Below are 21,644 nucleotides of genomic sequence, written 5' to 3' on the forward strand. Positions count from 1 at the left end.
ATTGAAAAGGAACCTTGCCAAATGTCCACATGGCACCTACTTAGCAGTGGGCTTTTAGGTGCTTTAAGTGCCCTCTCAGCAAGAGGTCCACCTGAGCAGGTGCTGGAGCTATGCCCTGGAGCCCATTTCAAGGCCCTGCAAGCTGTGTGGCTTCCAGGTATTCCCTCCACCCCATCCAAGTCCTGGCCAGGCATAGTAAACCTGCTTAGCTGCAGTCCAGGGCAGCCTGTCTGTTGCCAACTCTGACAGTCTCTGGCCAGGAGTGCTGTCCCCTTCCATGCTCTATTAATGTTCTTCCTTTTGTTCCTAAGGCCAAGGTGAAGCTCCTCCTCTCGCTGAGCAGGAATCTTATGGTAAGCAGCGTCTCTTCATTCAGCATAGAATTATTTTATTACTCTATCGACTAGTAAAGTGGACAGTCCTTACAATGGAAGTGGGGTGGGGGGTTGTTCCTCAGACCAGGGAGGAGTTTCGACAGACTTGGAGGGACTCCCTAAGAATGTAGACAAATAGAAATCAGCTTTCACATATTCTTATTCTGGGATGGACCCTTTCCTCTCCTTTGCTGTGTTGTCAAAATGAGGAAGTTTTCAGGAACTGAACCAAAGTGAGCTGCAAGCTGCCCACCTTTTGTTCTTTGAGCCAAAATTAACTTCAGATGGACTGAGCTGGTGGTATCCGAACACGTGGCAAGCCAAAGTCAGTGGCTTGTATCCTAGCACTTGAGTCAGCCAAGTCTGAAACTGTCTTTCGGTCTAAGAAACCTTTCTCTGACCGAAGAGCCACTTGACCAAGCAAGCTGGTAGGATACAAGCCTGCCCCTGCCAATTTTTTTTCATATTTTTAAAACTCAGAGGCTCCCATCCAGCTAAAGTGGTTGGCAACTAAGAGTGGAAATTCAGTAAAAACCTCCTTGCAAGTAGAAGTCTAGCACAGCAAGGAGCATACTGGGCTAGACCCTTTCTCAGTGCTGTGCTTGTTTTCTTCTTGTGATGAGAAAAGTTCTAGCCCAGCCTACTCCTCCCCCCCCCTTACATGAGAAGTATTAAAATGGCTTCCTCCATTATAGTGTCTCCCACAGTAGGGTGGGGGTACATACAGAACTGCAATGCATCCCTCTAGATTTAGAAAACTCCTGCCCGAAGGTCCCTTTTCAAATGTCTAGGGATGAAAAGACAAGATTGAGCTTAATTTGATTAATTCCGATCTCAGTTCTTGGAATCTGTTCTAATTTATTTTCAGTACATCTGAGCATGTGTGCAGGCTATTGAGAGACATTTTAAAATGTCACCTCAACCAATTAAAAATAGCAGAATGGAAGAATGTGTGTGATAATTCCCGTGCCATTAAGGGAAATCTTCTTGACTTTTCATACCAGAAATTCTTGAGCCAGAATTCTGGGTCCCAGGCTGATTTCCTAACGGGGTTGAGCCCCACTCTCCCTCCTTTCTAGAAATCCGAATGGGTCCTTGAGGGACGAATCCTGGTGAGCTCCTCCCCTTGTCCTCCCTGCTGTCATTTGGCCATGAGAGCTGGATCATCCGCAATAATTCTGAGTAGCTGTCAGCTCCTCATCAGGAGGTGCTAATGTGGAGTGATTGCCCCATTATTACAATCTGGATCAGTCTGTAAATCCTGCGGAATTGCCTGACACCCCTGGGAGCAGGAGGCGTTGGCTCTGTGATTGATGCTGTCAGAACAGTCATTAGCTTGCTCATTAGAGCAGCAGATAATCCCGGCAGGCACTGACAGGCCGCGATTTTGCCCCGGATTTTAGGTGTCAGAAAAAGAGTGCCAGGCTCCTTTCTCTGGAGACAAACAGCCCCCGTTTCTTCTAATGCAGGCTTGCAAATATTCCTTCACCTGCTCGCCTGGGGTGAGTTGACAATCGCCTCAAGGTGACCGTGGTAAACTTTTTGTACACCTGAAAAGAGATTCTTTGTTTTGTTTTACATGTACCAAGAATGACTAGTCTAGATTAGAAATATGCAAATAGAACACAGGTGGAGACGAAGAGGTACTTCTGTGGGGCAGCAGATCCACGTCACCCAGTGAGCTCCTCGGACAGAGAAAGAGAGACTCTGGACCCTGGCTTACAGTTCACTCTTGGTTTCCCTGTCTGTCCTCAAATCAAACATCAGACTTCCTTCATATGAATGCATTCCCCTCCCTTCAACGGGGTGATCACCTTTTCTAAGCTCTGAACAGGAGAGCAAGATTGTCCTTTCATTGTGGTCCCCAGTGCCTGTTCTAAACCTCTTGTTTTTATGATGTATATTTAATCTGCTTCCAATATCTCCTGAGGAGTTAGTGGTGTTAGTCTGTTGTAGCAAAATAGTAAAGAGTCCAGTAGCACTTTTAAGATTAACCAACTTTACTGTAGCAGAAGCTTTCGAGAACCACAGCTCTCTTCGTCAGTTGCATCTATTTCCCAATCTTCAGAAGGCAAAAGGCCCTGGGGAAAGGTTGGGGATGGGGCAGGCAAATCATTCTCTCAGTGTAGCTGTTCCCCATCTGTGAAACAGGAATTGCCTCTCATAGAGTCTCTGTACTCAGAACGCCTTGGCACGTGTTCCTCAAGTGTAGGGAGATGCAATGTTAGCCAGGAAGTGTAGTTTACAGGGATTTTTTTCAGCTGGAACGTGGTAGAATGGAGTTCCGAAACCTCTTGAAAATGGATACATGGCTGGCGGCCCCGCCCCCTGATCTCCAGACAGAGGGGAGTTTAGATTGCCCTCCACGCCTCTCCAGCGTGGAGCGGTGTGGAGGGCAATCTAAACTCCCCTCTGTCTGGCAATCAAGGGGCAGGGCCACCAGTCATGTGACCATTTTCGCTGAGGGCGATTTAAACTTTTAAAAACTCCTCCCTTGTTCCAGCTGACCCAAAGTGATGTCATTGGCCCTGGGAGCATGAGCGCACTTTGCGTGCACATGTGGTACCAGGGGCACCACCTCCCACCAAGAGTTGCCCCCTGTGCTAGCAACCCATTGAGTTCCACCACCTCTTTCCCACAAAAAAAAAGCCCTGGTAGTTTAAAAAAACAGAGTCATCCAAGATTGCTCCTCTGAGGGTTTGTTAATTTAATCTTTGCCTTCCCGAAGGCTCTGTCAATTTCACCTCTCCAGTCTAAAACTGTGTGGGATGGCAACCAGAGAGCAGCAAGGAATGGAAATGGGCTGGAGCTGCCTTCCAGAGCTGGACTTGGACCTGGAGAGGTTATAATATAGGAGGCAAAGAAGCATGGCACTGATCTGACTGGGGAGCAGGGAGGAAGTGTCGCATAGTGGTTAGGATGTTGGACTAGGACTGCACAGACCCACGTTGAAATCTTCTCAGCCACAGAGCTCTCTGGATGCCCTTGGGCCTAGTTTCTCTTTCTCGGCCTTGCCTACCTCACAGGGTTCATGTGAGGAGAGACTAGAGGAAGGGAGAACCACGTGCCGTGAGCAGGGGACATCCAGATGTGCTAGTGAATTCCCCATCCTGCTCCTTTGCCTACCACCACTCTGTGTGAAAAGCCCCCCCTCTCCATCACTGCTGCCAGATACTAGCAGCAGGAGCTTTCCCAAATGCTGACCCCTCCCAAGATTCCCCCCCCCCGCCAGCCAAGACATGGGAGGGGATGGCAGCCAGAGCAGGAGACTGCCTCAGGAGAGTGGACGAACGGATGGAGGAGCCAGCTCGTGAATGACTGCTTGCCGGACCACAGCAGCTGGATGCTTCAGCTAACAAGCTGGGGCCAGTGGAGCTGGGGCAGAAGTGCTGGCTGTTTGCCTCCCCTCATTCATTCCAGAAACCAGCTTCCATGAATCGGTGGAGGGGGAGTCTGCCCCCCTCACAGCGAGTTATACGGAAAAGAGGATCGTGCCAGTGCTGATTTTTCAAATGGATGGGCTGCCTCTTTGCAATCCCTCCCCCTCCCCTTTCCTGCCCCTTGGCTTAGTTTCCCCTCCTTTCTTTCCAGGATGTTTGGTCTTCCTCTCTTTCTATGACTTCTTGTTCTGCATCCAACCCTCCTTCCAATTCCCCTCCGCTCTCTTCTGTCCCCTATGTATGGGGTTTATCCCTGCCCCCAACCCTTCCCCTCACTGTCTGTACATTTGGTTGCCAGCATTCCAGTGCTGACCTATTTGCTCACTCAATTAGGATGTCTGTGAATACTCTGTGATGTCACAGCAGCCCAGCCCATGGCCAAGCTCTTTATATCACAGACAATCCCCGGCCTTTCCAGGCTCTGCAGTTTTCTGAGATTTCCTTGTGTTTGCTGTCATAATTGCTGGAAATGAGATTTGTTTGCATTTACTGTTACAACAGGAAAGTAACTCCGTCACTGTTGGCCTGTGTGTGTGTGTTGTACTTCCAGGCAACGAGCCAGCAGCAGTGGCTTCCAGTCGGGGAAATTATTCACAAGTTAGCCGCAAACCTTCCGAGGCCAGAATGGCACCTAGTGGCAGCGAATATACCAGTGAGGGTGCTGAAAGCCGGGGCAGCTCTGGAGTGACCGAAGCCACCAGAAGCCCTGGAGGTGAGAGAATCCACTGGGATCCATTTGTGGAAATTGCTACCCTGCAATCTTTTCTAGCATTAATCTTTTTTTTTAAAAAAAACTTCATTTATACTCTGCCGTTTCCCCCCAGTGGGGACTCAGAGTGGCTTACATCATTGCCTTCTCCTCCATGTTATCCTCACAACAGCCCTGTGAGGTAGGTTAGTCTGAGAGCGTGTGGCTGAATCAAGGCGACCCAGTGAGCTTCCATGGCAGGGTGGGGAATTGAACCTGGGTCTCCGAGATCCTAGTCCATCGCGCTGGCCGCTATAACACACTGGATCTCTGAGCTTCTGTTTTTTTGTGCCAGGACAAATGAATGTGCCACGAAAAAGGAAGAAAGTATTTTGGAGCTTTAGTGAGCCTAAAATAAAGAGGAAGCTGGCTGCTGCACCCCTGTATGAGTCATCCCTCTGGCCTTGCTCCCTCTAATCAGCCACCATTAGAGGGGTGGGTAGTGCTGCCTCATCTCAGCATCTGGTGTGACTGGAGGAGGTGATAGCAGAAGTAGCTATTCTGTGGAGGGTGCCTTTTGAGTCTCTGCAAGAGCTGTGTTTTAGGTTTGCCTCCTTCCAGTTAGAAGGCTGCTCAGAGCAGCTACTCATACAGAAACAGAGAAGTGGGCTCTTCTGAGGGAGAGTAATCCTTACATGCTAATGCTGTCGAAGTCTCCCTAACTGGCGTGCCTCAATCACATTGTGAGACAAGTTGCTCCCTCTTTCCCAGTTTCTCATCCGATTGATGTTGTAAGCCAAGATATGTTGCAAGATATATATCTGCCCTTGCACGTTTCAGTTTTGTCGTTTAGAACAGACACCGAAAGCGGCTAGCTATTGTTGGGACAGTGCTCAGAAGCGGAATATGTGATCATTCTGTTCAGTCTTGATGACACCGCCCGGGCAGGACGGCAGAACCAAATGCTGCTTTTAAAAAGCAGGAATGCCATTCACAAAAGAGCACACTTTGCAAAACAGTGCCACCATCAGTATCCTTACATATTTGGTGAATAAAGAGGTGGAAGAGTTACATATGGCTCCAACTTTAACTCAGATTTAACAGTACTGGAAGTTTTGAAAATGGGGTTGTGAAGGGTGAGGCTGGAGAGAGCGGGAGGAGCTTCTGAGGCACGGGGCAATTTTCCTTGCCTGCATTAATTTCCTCTGGGACGCATCTGTGGGCCAAGCTAGAAGTGACGAATGACACTCGAATGGCAAGTGAACAGCCTCACATGTATTCCTCCTCCCTGTTCACTTGCGCTCCACTTGCACTCGATCATCGAGTGGAATGCAAGTGGAGCGCAAGTGAACAGGGAGGAGGAATACATGCGAGTCTGTTCACTTGCCATTCAAGTGTCATTCGTCACTTCTAGCTTGGCCCTTAGTGCTCATTTTCAGCGCTCACCAATGATGAGAATGAGGCTTCCTGAGAACAACAGAGCAAGGAACAGACTCTGGGTAGGGGAGACCTGGCATTGCATGGAAACCCGGCATGTTTGAGGTTGCCAGCAGAGACTGGGCAAGGGCAGCCATACCAATCTGCCCTCCACCGCTCCCAGCTCTTGAGATGTGGCTCCTGTCAAAAGCTGCCTCAGTACTACGGAGTCCCTGTCCCTCCAGGGGAAGGCCCTTCAGAATGCTCTTCAGAAGGCCGAGGGGTTCTGTGCAGACTAATGATAGACAGCTGATGGTGCATTTTGCTGAGGTGGTCAGTTGCCTTCCAGGTGAGGGCAGTGGGCTGGTGAGCTCTTAGCGGTGGAGCTGAGCCAGTGGATTTTGCAATGCAAGTGAAAAGCAAGTTGGATGAGATCCAGAACACCTTAGCTGTGCAGGGAATGCTGAAAAGCATGCTGCAGGGATGTGTGGATCACGTCATCCGCTCTTGCCTTCTGCCATATGGAGAGGGCTTTCGGCTTCAGCGGGGTGGGGCTGGATGATGGGTTGACCTTCTTAGACTGAGGGCGGGGGGCAGGTAGCAACGGGGCCAAGAAGGTGAGTATGACCCTTCAGATCTGGCTTCAGCCACAACATCCCTTAGGTGGCCTTGGGCAAGTTCCCCTGTTCTCCCAGTCCCTTCTGCAATATGGAGATAAAGAGTACTGGCCTTCCTTTCAGCATGGTTGTTAAAGAGGACTGTTGGATAGTCTAGATCTCACGGGAGGATGAAGCTGCCATTCTTCAACAAAGGAACTTCAAAGGGACACTCTGGTGTGAAATGGTTAAAGGGTTGCCTGTACCCTTTGAATAAGCATTTCTCACCCCACTGTGGCTCAAGTAAACTTAGCAGAATCAGGGAGACCAATGGGTGCCATGCTTGCCTTATAGGTAGGCTTTGGGTGTATGCATGAAAACCATCCTGGCCCAGGAGCCATGCAAATTGTCTCCTGAGCCCGGACAAGCATGACTTTTTGGGCAGTGGAAACCTTGTACCTCTGTGCATCAAGGCACGGGAGGGAGGGAGCCAGGTGTGTCATCTGTGGCACAGTTAGAGCTGAACATGGAGGGAGTGAGCAACTGACTGCAAAACTGGTGTCTGTCAGAGATGAGGATGGGGGGGAGGGGGGGCTTGTGATTAAGCCAGACAGGAAAGCATTTGTCAGAAGATTCCTCCCCTCTCTTTTGGGCTGCTTCCCTCTGCGTCCTGGTTTTCCACAGACTAACTACATTATTATTCCTTTGATCCTATATATACCTGACCTAGATGCATTATTTATCTCTGTGTGTGTATGTGGGGGTGGGGGAGATAGTTTTCTGCAGCCTGGCCAATCACAGCTGGATTTTAAAGTCCAAGGTTTAATTTGGGCTTTTGCTTCCCTGGAATACGCAATGCAAGAGCAGACCTGTGCCATGCCTCTGACCATGTACAGAATGTTTTTCTTCCTCCTTCTCAAATAACTGCAACTAGGTACCAGACAGTTAGGATAAGAGGCAGGGGCTTCTGAGTTGGTGCTGCGAAGGCCTCTCCTCCTCTCAGAACTGAGGCCCTCCGGCATTCTTTGGCAGCTCCAAAGAAGTGTCCACCCTTTCCTAACACTTTTATTGGCCACTGTGCCAGGGCTTAAGCTGCCCAATGCCTGTTTTCAGTGCCAAGGCCAAACCCGGAGACATGTGAAGGAAGAATAGATGGTAGTTCCTCTGAGCAGCTGCGAAGTGTATTCCCTGGACGCTCTTTTTGGAACTGCCTTCCAGAATACTTGCCAGATGCCGCTTCTCTCACAACTTTCAAATTCTGCCTTCTCCACGAACCTTTGTGAGTTCCCCTCCCTTTCTGAAACTGAGAGCCAAGCTACCAGTGATGCCTGACACAGGTTGGACACTTGTCAGCTTCCCTCAAGTTTTAATGGGAAATGTAGGCGTCCCGGTTTTACAGCTTGGCTCTCCATTACAGCTGCAAGACCAGGATGCCTACATTTCCCATCAAAACTTGAGGGAAGCTGACAAGTGTCCAACCTGTGTCAGGCATCACTGGTAGCTTGGCTCCCAGTGCAAACCATCTGTGAGGAGAGGGAAAGCCGCTTCCTTCCCGGGGGGTTCCCTGTTCACTTAGTTGTCTTCAAGTGTTAGTTCCTGGACTTCTAGGACTCGAGAGGGGGACTGTTTAAGAGTAACTGGCTGGCCACTGTGTGAGACAAGATGCCGGACTAGATAGACCACTCGTCTGATCTACCAGGGCTTGTCTCACGTTCTTATGAATCTGATCCAGTGCGAGGGACAGGGAGAGATTGCTTTCCTCACTTCCTCAAACAGCAAGAGGCTCCAGGAATTCTCCGTGTTTCATGGAACATGGCAAAGAGTTTCAAGAGCAGAAGGGGAGAGTTTCCAGCTAGGCTTGCACTTCTTGCATCTGTTTTTCTGGGGATGAAACGCCACTTCTCCTCCTCCCCCCCCACTCCCCCCCCGGTGGTCAGAGATCTGCTGTGAGGGCTCCCCAAATGATGTCAGTGGCCTCCTTTGCTGTGTGATCATAGAGCCAAGCTACAAGTGACGCCTTACACAGGTTGGACACTTGTCAGCTTCCCTCAAGTTTTGATGGGAAATGTAGGCATCCTGGTTTTACAGCTTGGCTCTCCATTACAGATGCAAGACCAGGATGCCTACATTTCCCATCAAAACTTGAGGGAAGCTGACAAGTGTCCAACCTGTGTCAGGCGTCACTTGTAGCTTGGCTCTGACTTGCTCCATCTGGGAAATTGTGAGCCTGGCCGCCCCTGATTTTCTTTGCCTTCTTCCTTTTCAGGTGTAAAACGGGCCAATTCCGTTCAAGCTGCCAGTGCCAGGCCACCTCCTCCAGCTTTGAACCAGAGTCCATCTGCCCAGCTGGCAGACCAAGGTGGGTTTTGTTGCCAGCCTCCTGGTGTATATAAGAAGCCTCTGAGACCACCTTCAGTTTTGACCTTCCTTACCCACCACCCTTTTAAAGAAGCCTTTTCAAGGAAGACGCCAATTGAGCTGTAGGCTCCTGATCTTCTTGTCTTGTGTTGAACAAGGGGTGGAGGTGTTTAGGGGAAGCTGCAATGCACACCTTTTATTCTTCACACGTAAAATGTACAGAGATGGCTATGAATTGTTCTCATAATCAGCAATAAACAAATGGCAGGTTTTGCTTTGATGGTACTGCAGCCAAAGGCAGGCAAGCCCCAGCAGCTGTCATTTACTTCCTAGAAAGGCAAAGGAAAACACTCGTCTTGATTTTGTACGTGATAAAAGGCAAGGCCTTGAGCCCTCTTTGTCCCAGGAGACCTTTCTCCTGGTCCCAGGTGTGTATCAGCTGGTTACTCAGGAAGCAGAACAAGGCCTGACTGTGAAAGCAGCCCAGGAGCACGCGGAGCTGAGCTGAGCCCCTGTGATCCTGCCAGACCAGCTGGGGCTTGACACACTTTTCTCCTGGCTGTAGCAGCCCCTGCCCCAGTTTCCCCAGAGAGTTGAAGGGCCTGCTTGCTCCTGGACCAGGGAGCTTCTCCCTGGCATCAGCTCCTGGACCGGGGAGCTGGCATCAGTTCTGACCGGGGAGCCTGGCATCAGTTCTGAGAAGATTTTCATCATGGCTCTGAACAACTCACACTTGGCTCAGAAAGCGGCTATGAAAGAGAGAGTGCCTGCACTGGCAGAATTACCACGTTTCCCCCTCAGGTACCCAAGAGTGGAAATCGATCCATACAGACCAGTGAGAAACTTAGCAAAAGATAATCCAGCAGCTGCAAGACTGTTCTCCTCGGGTCCCTCCGCCAAGTTTCTGTTTCCTTGTCTCTTGTGGAGTGCTGCTCCCTTCCCAAGCTCAGCAGGAGAAGCTTTCGCCGTTCCCTTTGATCAAATGCTTGGCCTTGGGAGAGATTCTGGCTCAGCGAAAGGAGCCAGAGAAAAGGGCATCGTTGGACTGGAAGTGCAGCACTGTAGCCTCAAGCCAGAGAGCCACACGGTATTCGGAGAGCCATTTCCCACTCATGAATTCTGCAGTTGCTCAGACTGGGCTGCAGAACTGTTGTTCTGTCGAAGGCTTGGAAAGCCCTGGAGTGCATCCACAGAGGCGCTCATCCTTTGAGACTCAGTAAGGCAGCAGGCTAAGACCATTCTGTACGACAGGGGCATTCCACCAGGAAGGTCTCCTTTGCAACCGTCACTGAAATAAACGGTGTGTTCCAGAGCCTTTGAATAGGGAGGCGCCTTAGGATCCATCTAGTCCAACCCTGGTTCAGTGCAGGAAATCTAGAGCTAGAGCATCGCCAAGAGACGGCTGTCCAGGCGCTGCTGGAAGAGCCTCCTGCTCGGAAAGTGCTTCCATGCTTAAATTGTCCTTACAGTTTGCACATGATCGTGTCCCAATGGATTGTGGCCCAGGTTAGTGGGGAGTATGACATTCAGATACTCTAGCCTAGACATGAGAGGCTGCCCCCCTTCCCCTCGATCAGAGCAGAACCACAAGTGACAAAAGGCACAGGTTGGACACTTGTCCGCTTCCCTCAAGTTTTGGCGGGAAATGTAGGCAGCTTGGTGGAATGTTGGACAAGTGACAGTTGAAAAGTCCGTTGGACAGCAGTCAGAGAGCCAAGCTGCGAGACCAGGACGCCTACATTTCCCATCAAAACTTGAGGGAAGCTGACAAGTGTCCAATCTGTGCCTTTTGTCACTTGTGGTTCTGCTCCTAGTCTTCCTGATCTGGATTATGGGACATACCAGTGAAGAGAATCAGCAAAACAAAACTGCAACCACTATAGAAATGACTGGATTTCATTTTAAAGCCAAAGGTAACTTGAGGCCTTTTGTAACAAAGAGGTTCCCCCACTCCCCTGTGCACGTGTGTGTGTGTCTGAGGACACATCACCTTACATTTGTAATGGGTATTGCTTTCCTAGGTTAGAGATCCATGCTGCAGACTCCAGTCAGTTTTGTTCTGGTTTAAGAATCGTGGTTTCCCAAGAGAAACCTGGGAACTGTAGTTTGGGGAAGGTGCTGAGCGTTTGCTGTTGAGAGCCTCTTTCATAGAACCACACTTCCCAGAATTCCTTGAGGATGCCACTTAAACCAGATTAAGCTTGTAGTGCTGATATGCACATTTATTTACTTACTTACTTACTTACTTTCTTTCTTGAGATTTTTATTTTGCCCTCCCCGTGAGTGGGCTCAGGGTGGATTACAAGTTAAAATCCGGCACAGACCTCATGATAGTTTTTCCTGGGATAAGCCACTTCAGCCTAGATGAGTAGGTGAAATCACATGGCTGCATGTTTTTGCACAGTGGGGCGCTTCTCCTGAGCATAGAAAAGTAGGAGTTCAGGAGGAAGGCTAGCTTCTTCATGGTGAATTTCTTTGTTTCCACAGGTGGTCTGTCAGCGGCTCCACCCCAAGCTGATCCCTCCTGCGCCACTCCCGGAGCCCCCTGGGATGAGAGAGCAGGCTCCGGGTACGCAGCAACCACAGCCAGAGAGGAGAGGCCAATACGGCAGGTGGCTCCGTATAGCCAAGCTGCCATGCCACCCACTGCACAGACACCCTCCCGACAACTTCCTCAAGAGGAGGAGGAAGAAGATGAGGCCAATAGCTATGACTCCGATGAAGCAAGTAGGTAGTCTTTGGGTCATCCTGGCAAAGGCAGCCAGTTCTTCCGCCTTCTGAGTAGGAATCCTTGAGCTGTACAGGGAAGGTGGGAATCTTCTTGATATTGGGGAAGACCACTGTGCAGATTGCTTAGTACAAAACCCCCTGCTCACCTCGATACCCTCTGGCATTTTGAGGTTCCAGCAGGGCTCATTTCGAGGGGGAACGCACAGGAGCGCAGTTCCGGCAGTTCCCCAAAGAGGTCGCATGTCAGGTGGCCCCGCCCACCTGACTCTCGGCCATTTTGGGCCTGTTTCAGCCTGGATTGGGGCTGAAACGGCCCGGATCGGGCCTCTGACAGGTGGTGGATCACTCTCCTGTTCAGCAGTGGCCTGATCCTGACCATTTTGGGCCCCTTTTCAGCCATTTTCAGCCCCTTTGCCATTTTGGGCCCAGTTTCGGCCCTGAATGGTCAGGATTGGGTCCAAAACAGCCAGAATAGGTGATGTCAGGGGGTGTGGCATATGCAAATCAGTTAGACTAATAGCACACTTCCGGTGATGGCGAGAGGCGCAGCATATGCTAATGAACTATGCTAATGAGTTCTGCTAATGAGTTCCTCCAGCTCTTTCTGCTAAATGACCCCTGGGTTCCAGCAACTGCTGCCCATTTATTTCTGCAGCTGTAAGAAATAGAATCTTTTTTTAAAAAACCCGAAAATGGAAACAAAGGTTTTTATGATGCTGCATTCTATGCCCATTTCAGGTGGGTAGCCGTGTTGGTCTGTAGTAGAAGAGCAAGATTTGGGTACAGTAGCACCTTAAAGACCAAATACATTTTCAGGATATGAGATTTTGAATGTCAAAGTTCCCTTCATACCCTGGAAAACTAGTTTGTTTTTAAGGTGCTACTGGACCTGAATCTTGCCATTCTATGCCAGTATCTGAATTCTTTGCCTGTGCAATGCAGTGGGATAACCAACTCAAGCCTGTTTTTCGAACCCCTTCCTCTTCTGGACAGCTCCTGTCTGCATGAGGATTCTATTACCCTTCTGAAATGTTTTAGCTTTGCCTGGAAATGCAGCGCTTTTCTAAAGAGCTGGTGTGTGGGATTCTGGGAGGCTAAGTTGTGACTTCTTCCTTGGGACTCACTAAGTGCTTTTAGTGGCTGGTAAATAAGTAATTGGGGAAGGAATGATTTCGTGAGCCCATTTTTCTCTTTCTCATGGAAAAATAAGCTGCTCCCCCAAACTCCACACCGGAGGATTTGCATTATTTATAGCAGATGGAAGAGCCGGGAGGCATCTTTATGCAGCTAGACTTCTGCATAAAGGGAGGGGAACAGCAAAAATTGGAATCTGAAATCAGAACGAAGTCTCTTCCATATCTCTGTCACATTAAGAAAACTGACCTAAGCTAATAGGCAAATCTGTTTGGAGTCATTCTGGTCAGCTGGGGTGTATGAAGCTGCCTTCTGTGGAGTCGGACCCATGGGTCTTCTAGTGCGGTTGCCTCTTCAAACCGGCAGAGGCTCTTCAGGCAGAGAAATGGGCCCTTCCCAGCACCTGTGGATATTTGAGACCCTTACGCTGGAAATGCTGGGGGTGGACTCTGAGGCCTCGTTCATGCAAAGCAGGTGCTTCACCACTCAGCCACCGGAGATCTTTCTGCCTCCCCTCCTCCCCCCTCATTTCTGCCCCTGAATCTTAGCTGTCTTCTTCTTTCCCATCCATGGACTGAAATGTGGATGGGCAGCTGGGACCTACTTTGCATTGCCTTACGCTGCAAAGCACTCAATGCATTCCTGGTGCTGTATTGTTGTTGTTATTATTAGTAGTAGTATTAGGGCTTCCCCATTGAGTTGATTAATTGGTTAGATTAATGGATTAAGAGGCATTTTCAATTACTAAAAACTTCTCTCCTTCCAATTAATCAGGCAGTTGCATTTTTAAAAATTATCTTTAGTACCAAGTGCTCATAAAAACAGCAGACTGCAAGCACCATCTCAGAAGCAAGCTGCACTTCTGTTTATGTGTGTCTCTGTGTGTGTGTGTGAGACAGAAAGTGAGAGAGAGAATACTTTATATATTGAAAGGATGCCTGGTTTGTCACACCTCAGAGAGGCCTCTCAAAGGAAGTATTGTTTTCCCTTTAGACAGGGGTTTTTTTCTGGGAAAAGAGGTGGTGGAATGACCACACAATGACATCACTTTGGGTTAGCTGGAACAAGGGGGGAGTTTTTTAAAGTTAAAATCGCCCTCGGCGAAAATGGTCACATGGCTGGTGGCCCCACCCCCTGATCTCCAGACAGAGGGGAGTTTAGATTGCCCTCCATGCCGCTCCAGCAATCTAAACTCCCCTCTGTCTGGAGATCAGGGGGCGGGGCCACTGGCCATGTGACCATTTTCAAGAGGTGCCAGAACTCTGTTCCACTGTGTTCCCGTTGAAAAAAAGCCCTGCCTTTAGAACTATTGTTCTTTCTCATATGTGAGTTTAATAGATAGTATATTTTAATAGCATATTTTTAAAATATTTATAAACTACACACTCCATTTAAATTAAGAATGCTCAAGGCTACAAAAACATAACCCTAATTTTATAAACCACATACAAATAAGAAAGACAAAATTCAAACAAGAGCAGTAAGTGGCAGAGGTTCCTATTAAAGCAGCAACAGATAATTTATTTAAAAATAATCTTGAATTCTAGAAGCAAAACAGGGAATGAACAAATAATAAAGCAGACTAAGGAAAAGATAATAAAATAGTACCAAAGTAAATAGAGGGGATATTAGAATGACTCTCCCAATTAATGGATTGGTTAATTTATTGAAAAGATCTGTGTCTTTCCTTTCCAATAAAGGTCTCCAAGATGGTTTACTTACAGACATTAAAACACTATAGAGATCTGAAGGCTCATGTGGGGGGGGGGGGGAATGGAAAAATTCAGGAAAAAGTCATTTTTAAAGGACATTTTCCTAATTTTCCCAACATGAAAACTGGAACATTTAGGTTAACACTGGAAAAAATTATGAAATATTTTCTATTTGAAAGGAGTGAAATGCTTTTTAAGACAAGGTTTTACTCAGCATGTGCCGTGTGAAGAGTTGAACCTGGGTCTCCCAGATCTTAGTCTGGTACTGGTTTGCAAGCATATATTATTGAAATGTGATTAATTGTGTACAAAATTAATATGTTCTTGTCTGTAGGATGATACACTATTGAAGAATTTGTTATTACAAAGTTTAACTCAAAAGGCCAAATTTCCTGCTAGTGCATGATATTTTAAACTTTTTCTTACCTCTCAAATGGCAAAAACATGCTAAAGTGGCAGAGGGTGGAGCACATTGCGTGTGGGAAACTGAGGCACATAGCATAATGTTGCCTGTTAGCTAAGCTATAAATGGAGAGGGAAGGAGCTCCATCTCATCAGATCTCAGAAGCTAAGCAGGATCAGTCCTTGGATGGGCAACCATCAAGGAAGACTCTGCAGAGGAAGGCCCTGGCAAACCCAGGGCTTTTTTTCAGCAGGAATGCAGTGGAACGGAGTTCCGGCACCTCTTGAAAATGGTCACATGGCTGGTGGCCCCGCCCCCTGATCTCCAGACAGAGGGGAGTTGAGATTGCCCTCTGCGCCACCGCTGGCGTGGAGGGCAATCTAAACTGCCCTCTGTCTGGAGATTGGGAGGTGGGGCCACCAGCCATGTGACCATTTTCTCCGAGGGCAACCCACAAGTTCCACCACCTCTTTTCCCAGAAAAAAAGCCCTGGCAAAGCCCCTCTGCTTCTCACTTGCCTTGAAAGACCCTTCCTGGGGTCGTCATTAGTCGATTGCAACTTGATAGCACATGTACACACAAATGTTATAAATGATGCATTTTTTGTCATTACAGCCATAAAATAAATTTAGGATTGATAAAGTAGGCATTGCTTATATTTCAGTTTTCCCCAGATGTCTGGAAAAAAACTTTGTCCCCATGGCTTTAACATTTCCAGAAGTTTTACATTTCTAAAACTGTACGAGGGTAAAACATAAAATAAAGCAGATGAATATGATCTATGATAGTTTAATCAACAGTTCTCTCTAAACAAATAATTGAGCGATTATAAAGTTATTTATTGCCACCCCTGCTGCTTCCTGACCCTACTTCTGAAATGAAGTTGATTCACACATGCAGAACAATGGAACCTCCCCCCCCCCCCCACCAAGACTGAACAGAGATTTAGAATTCTTATCTCACTGCAGAGGACTTAGCTGTGTTAGTCTGTAGTAGCAAAATCGAAAAGAGTCCATTCTCAAAAGCTTATGCTACAGTAAAGTTGATTAGTCTTAAAGGTGCCACTGGACTCTTTTCGATTTTATCTCACTACAGATGCTAATTTCTGCTCTAATCAAGCTGCATTGTACCTTTGCATCTCGATGCCCTTTTTTCTAACTCCCCACCCACCTTTGGCTGGGATACAAAAGCCCAAGTGTCTCCATTCCTGTTCGTATCTGAAGAAGGTAGTTCTGACTCTTGAAAGCTTGCACTTACTAGACTCAAATCCTGGCATCTCTTTACTCCCTTCTCCCCTGCCCCCCTGCCCCCTTTTGTCTTGAGCCCTGTCTTTCTGCAAGCTTGGGTGTTGCTCAGGGCTTTTTTTCTGGGAAAAGAGGTGGTGGAACTCAATGGGTTGCCAGCACAGGGGGAAACTCTTGGTGGGAGGTGGTGCCCCTGGTACCACATGTGCACACAAAGTGCGCACATGCTCCCAGGGCCAATTACATCACTTTGGGTCAGTTGGAACAAGGGGAGGAGTTTTTAAAAGTTTAAATCGCCCTTGGCGAAAATGGTCACATAGAGGGCAATCTCAACTCCCCTCTGTCTGGAGATCAGGGGGCAACACCAGCCATGTGACCATTTTCAAGAGGTGCTGGAACGCTGTTCCACTGCGTTCCTGCTGAAGAAAAGCCCTGGTGTTGCTTTAAGATCTGCAGCTGAGCCTTTCTCTTTGTTCTGCCCCACCATCATCTCTCTCTCTCTCTCTCTCTCTCTCTCTCTCTCTCTCTCTCTCTCTCTCTCGGCAGCAACTTTGGGAGCTTTGGAATTCAGCCTCCTGTACAACCAGGAAAACAGCTCTTTGCACTGTGCCATCATCAAGGCAAAGGTGAGTGTGGCTTTTCCAGCTGGGGCCAGTTCTTGAACGAGGAGATCTGTTGTGGGCTGGAAGCATCCTTGCCTTTGGTCTGCCTTATTCTTGTTGATGGTTCTGTTTTCTGCCATTTCCTCCTCAGCCCCGCCCTGTAGTATGGGTTGCCGTTCCCTTTGATTTTAAATCTGGTCTTAAAAAAGAAAGTGTGGTGTAGTGGTTAGTGTTGGACGAGGATCCCATCCCTTCTCTGCCATGGAAGTTTGTTGGGTGACCATGGGACAGTCACATACCCTCAGCCTAACCTACCTCACAGGGCTGTTGAGAGGTTAAAATGGAAGAGAGGAGAACGATGTAAGCTGGGCCATTTTCACTGGCCACAGAACATCACACCGAGCTCCCAGAACGACAGCGTCTTCCTGGCACAGTTTTGCATGAGAACTATGTTCTCGCACAAAATTGCGCCTAGAAGACTGTCGTTCCGGGAGCTCGGTGCGATGTTCCGTGGATGGTAAGCCGTGTGGAAACAGCCCTGCTTTGGGTCCCCACTGGGGAGGGCAAGTTGTAAACAAAGTCAAAACAAAACAAGCAGTTTACTTCTGCAGTTCAGTTGATGGATTTTTAATGTGTTTTGCTACTTGAGGTTCTTTCCCCCCCCCGCTTGTTTCATGTTTTGTAAATTTATATTTTTGTTGCAATTTTAGTTATTTCACTTTGTTGATAGCTTCCTCAGAAACCAGTAGCTTGAATGGTTTGTGCGTGTGTGTGTGTGTGTGTGTGTGAGAGAGCAATGTTTAAAACCCATCAATAGGTATATGATTAATGGAAAAATTCAAGATGTGAAATGAAAGGCTTGGGCCTTGATCTCTCACAAGAGAGAAGTGGAAATGGGGGCTGTCCAAAGAGAACAGGTGAGCTTGCAGCATCCAATCTCACTCCTGTATGGGATATCTTGCTCTTCTTTGTGGAGAGCTCTGCAAGTCTAACCCCTCCTGTGATCTTCCCTTATTGATTGTATGTTGTCAGGCAAAGACTGAAAGCCCGGAAAACCCACAACAACCACTGAAAGTAGTGATGGCACACGTGTGTGCCTGTGCGCTGATTAGATCACTGCTCACACCCCTAAGTGCTGGGCTGCACCTTGCACCCATGGAGCCACTGCCAAAAACAGCATCTTTGTGGTGAGGTCTCTCCCACCCTGGTGTAATGCTGCAGGGATAAGTCCCTGCATCTTCGAAATAACAGTCATATCTGCAAATGTGCAAAGAGAATCCTGGGTATTAGCGGGCTGGATCCCACAGATCTATCATGGTAACGAGGGTGCTTTCCACCAGTGGCCTCTTGTGACAGAGGAACGCTCCTTGCACTGCCAGAAAGCACTAGTGTCAAGCAGAAAAGGTCTGTGGGATCCAGTCCACTGCACGATTGTTTTTGCTAGAGATCCCTTGGTCCTTCACACAGCTAAAGTGCCAGGGTCCTTTGACTGGGAGAAACAAGAGTTAATAGGTTTGGATCTGGGTTAACGTTGGAATGCAAGCTAACTGTAGGATCCTGGAGAGGTCAAAGCAATAAATGAGTCCCATCTGCCCAGTGGGTAATTGCACACACATCATATTTTTTAGCAAAGAGGTATAGTAGCCATACTTCAAGTGGCTGGCTTCTCTTTCTGTCAATGATCAGGGATTTCAGACTGTTTCTGCAAGCTCTAGGGGTTAACAGGTGTTAAAACGGGACTAGGCAAAGGAACAGAGGAGAGGTTCATCACTGGTTATTAGCCATATGGCTAAATGGAACTTCCATGTTCTGAGGCAGTGTCCTTACAGTCCACAGCTGAAGGATCAAGCTGGGTATGTTGTAGGGGTACTCTCCATTTATGTGGAGCTGGTGAATAGGCTTGGCTGGTGCCCCTGGGAACCCAGAGTGCCCTTTATGGCACTCCCCAGAATCCTTTGCATGGTATCCTGGAGGATACAAAGGCCTCCTCTATGGAGATGTGTGTATGGAAATGGTTTCTCAGGACAGCCGGCTTTGAAAGCTGCTGCTGTGAAACCTTCAAAAATAAAGAAGTCCGTTTTCTGAATGGGTCCTCCTGAGTCAATCACTGCCAGTGGGTTAAATTTTACCTCTCCTGTCCTTTTCTTTGGGGAATGATTGACATGTTCCAGTTTTATTCCTTTCCAGGGACTGAAGCCAATGGACTCCAACGGGCTGGCCGATCCTTACGTCAAGCTCCATCTTTTACCAGGAGCCAGCAAGGTAACGTACAATTCAGTCCTGTTGGCATCCTCCCGGCCTTTCCTGCTGGCGTGCTGGGGGAGGGGGGGGAGAACTGCACAGTGGGTCTTTCGGAGCCACCCAGGAGCTCCCTTGAAAGGAAAGGGCACCCAGATCTCTTAGGCGACGCTGCAGCTGGATCGCATTCTCCTGGGGCAGCGCAGTCTCATGTGGCCACAGAGAGAGAGTGCTTTTCTGGTCTCTTTTCAATAGAGTTAGTTTGTGAAAGTGGGATTCCGCTCACGGTCACTGAGAGCCAAACTACAAGTGACGCCTGACACAGGTTGGACACTTGTCAGCTTCCCTCAAGTTTTGATGGGAAATGTAGGCGCCCTGGTCTTGCAGCTGTAATGGAGAGCCAAGCTGTAAAACCAGGGCGCCTACATTTCCCATCAGAACTGGAGGGAAGCTGACAAGTGTCCAACCTGTGTCAGGCGTCACTTGTAGCTTGGCTCTCACATCCAGGTTTGTCTTGGCGAATGGTGGCTTCCTTACTTCCTCTCGGTAGCGTGGGGCAAACACGATCCCCCCCCTTCCACTTGCCCCCAGTTGGGCCACCAGCACAGAGCCCATGCAAGGGACACATCTTGACACAACCTTGGGGCCGTTTGCAGATTCATCCAGGGTGTCCCTGCTTTGTATCTCCCCTCGATCATCAACTCATCAAAACAAGCCTCAGCCCCTAAACTGTGAGATGGGGATAATCATACTGGCCTACCTTACAGGGCCGTTGTAATGACTGAAACAAGGCAATTCATATGAAGCTCTTAAAACTGTGCACGACTTGCTAAGTATTCATTGGAACCTCCGTATTCAGGGGTAGTATGTCTTTTATTTTTTTAAAAAAAATTATTGAAAAAAAATTAAAACAAGCCTCATACAAATTAAAAATAAAAATTTGACAATAATGAGAAATCTTTACGTAAGTATCCATAAAAGATTTCCAGATATCTAGAAATAAGTCCGTCTGCAGTTGTCGTCTATGTGCCGTATTGAATATTGATAGGGTTTTAAGGTCTTCAATCCATTGAATTATGGAAGGGATGCGTTTGTCTTTCCAATGCTGTAATATAAGTCTTCTAGCTAAAGTAAGGGCATAGAGAGTCCATTTTTGTTCCAGGATGCAAGCAGATAGTTTAAAAGTACATAAACATCCTCAACAATCAATGGGTATTCTAATACAAAATTCATATGAGTAATAACTTCCTCCCCAAAAGATCAAATAACTGGACATGCCCAAAGCATATGCTTAAGAAATGTGTCTCATAAGTTACAACGTCAGCAATTAGACAGTGTATTTAGTACTTTACTAAAAAGGCGCAGTGGTGTCCAATATACCCTCAACATAATTTTTGCTGAATACGTCTCTGTTTAAGATCCATGGAAGCAACAGATACAGCATTAAAGGCCTTATCCCATTGCTTTGGCAAGACTGAGTGATCTAACTCCTTATTCCATTCGTTCCTAAAACTCTGCATATCATATTTATTAACCAACATCAAATATTTATAAACAAATATTGTAGGTTTTGTTTTCTGCATTGATTCAATGAGCGTTTCCAAAAGTGGAGGTGATTCTGAAATGCTCAATGCTGCAGGACCATATGTGGACACCAGCAAATACCATTCAGCAAAAGTTGACAAGTCATATCTAGACCTCAGCTGAGAAAATTACAAAAACTCATCATCATAGCCTATCAATTGATTCAAAGTAAAAATCCCCCTGTCTGTCTGAGCCTTCCATAGAAAAGGTTTCCTCCTAATTTTTAGATTTGGATTGGCCTGAAAGCTTCCAAAAGGGCCCAGGATGGATAATCCACCTGGAAGGAGCAATCTCAATAATTAGTAGAAATTAACAGGTATGCCTGATGATATAAACAATGATGAGGAAAGCCAAATCCTCCTTCATTAATTGGCTTCTTTGTCCCTCCCTAATTGTGATTCTTCTGGTTGGCAACGATTGGAAATAGTTTAATGGACTGCTTGGTGTAGTGGTTAGGAGCACGGGACTCTAACCTGGAGAACCGGGTTTGATTCCCCACTCCTCCACTTGAAGCCAGCTGGGTGACCTTGGCTCAGTCACAGCTCTCTCAGAGCTCTCTCAGCCCCACCCACCTCACAGGGTGTTTTGTTGTGGGGATAATAATAACATACTTTGTAAATTGCTCTGAGTGGGCATTAAGTTGTCCTGAAGGGCGGCATATAAATCGAATGTTATTATTATTGTCTGCTCCTGCAAGATTCTTCTTATGTTCTTCAGCATCAGGACTTTGACTTTTTGCCTTGTTTGTGAGCTTCTGAATGCTTCCGGCTGGCCACTTTTGCAATGCTAGTGCTGGACTAGACAGTTTTTAGGATGGGCCCTCTGCAGCTGGGAGGAATCTGTGGCCCTTCAAACAGGAGCAAAGGAAGGCTGCGGGTGCAAGAGCTTAATCAGCCACAATTTGAACCTGTAGGCATTTAGGCTGAAATTGCAAAGAAAGAAAACTGAAAAAAAGTTTTTAAAAAAATAAACGAAAGTATTAGCAGTGAACAAATGGGGAATAGTATTCCAGAGCAGTTATGGGAGAAAAGTTCTTCCCTGGGTTCAAGATACAGCTGGATATAACTCTGAAGGTTATCTTGTGATTTCTTTTCTAATGCTCAGGAACTGCCAAAAAACCCAGCC

General features: G+C 47.6%; 1 protein-coding gene across 1 annotated transcript in view; it reads left to right on the forward strand.

Moving 5' to 3' along the window:
- The window catches only part of RPH3A (rabphilin 3A), a 73,272-nt gene that overhangs the window by 41,985 nt on the left and 9,643 nt on the right, over window positions 1-21,644 (forward strand). The window contains exons 7-12 of the mRNA XM_054996385.1: window positions 312-353; window positions 4,365-4,526; window positions 8,781-8,873; window positions 11,360-11,599; window positions 16,642-16,721; window positions 18,885-18,959. Coding sequence (XP_054852360.1) covers window positions 312-353; window positions 4,365-4,526; window positions 8,781-8,873; window positions 11,360-11,599; window positions 16,642-16,721; window positions 18,885-18,959 — 692 coding nt within the window. The remainder of the gene's footprint in view (window positions 1-311; window positions 354-4,364; window positions 4,527-8,780; window positions 8,874-11,359; window positions 11,600-16,641; window positions 16,722-18,884; window positions 18,960-21,644) is intronic.

This window comes from Eublepharis macularius, chromosome 13 (genome assembly GCF_028583425.1).
Source record: "Eublepharis macularius isolate TG4126 chromosome 13, MPM_Emac_v1.0, whole genome shotgun sequence".
NCBI classification, from domain to species: domain Eukaryota; kingdom Metazoa; phylum Chordata; class Lepidosauria; order Squamata; family Eublepharidae; genus Eublepharis; species Eublepharis macularius.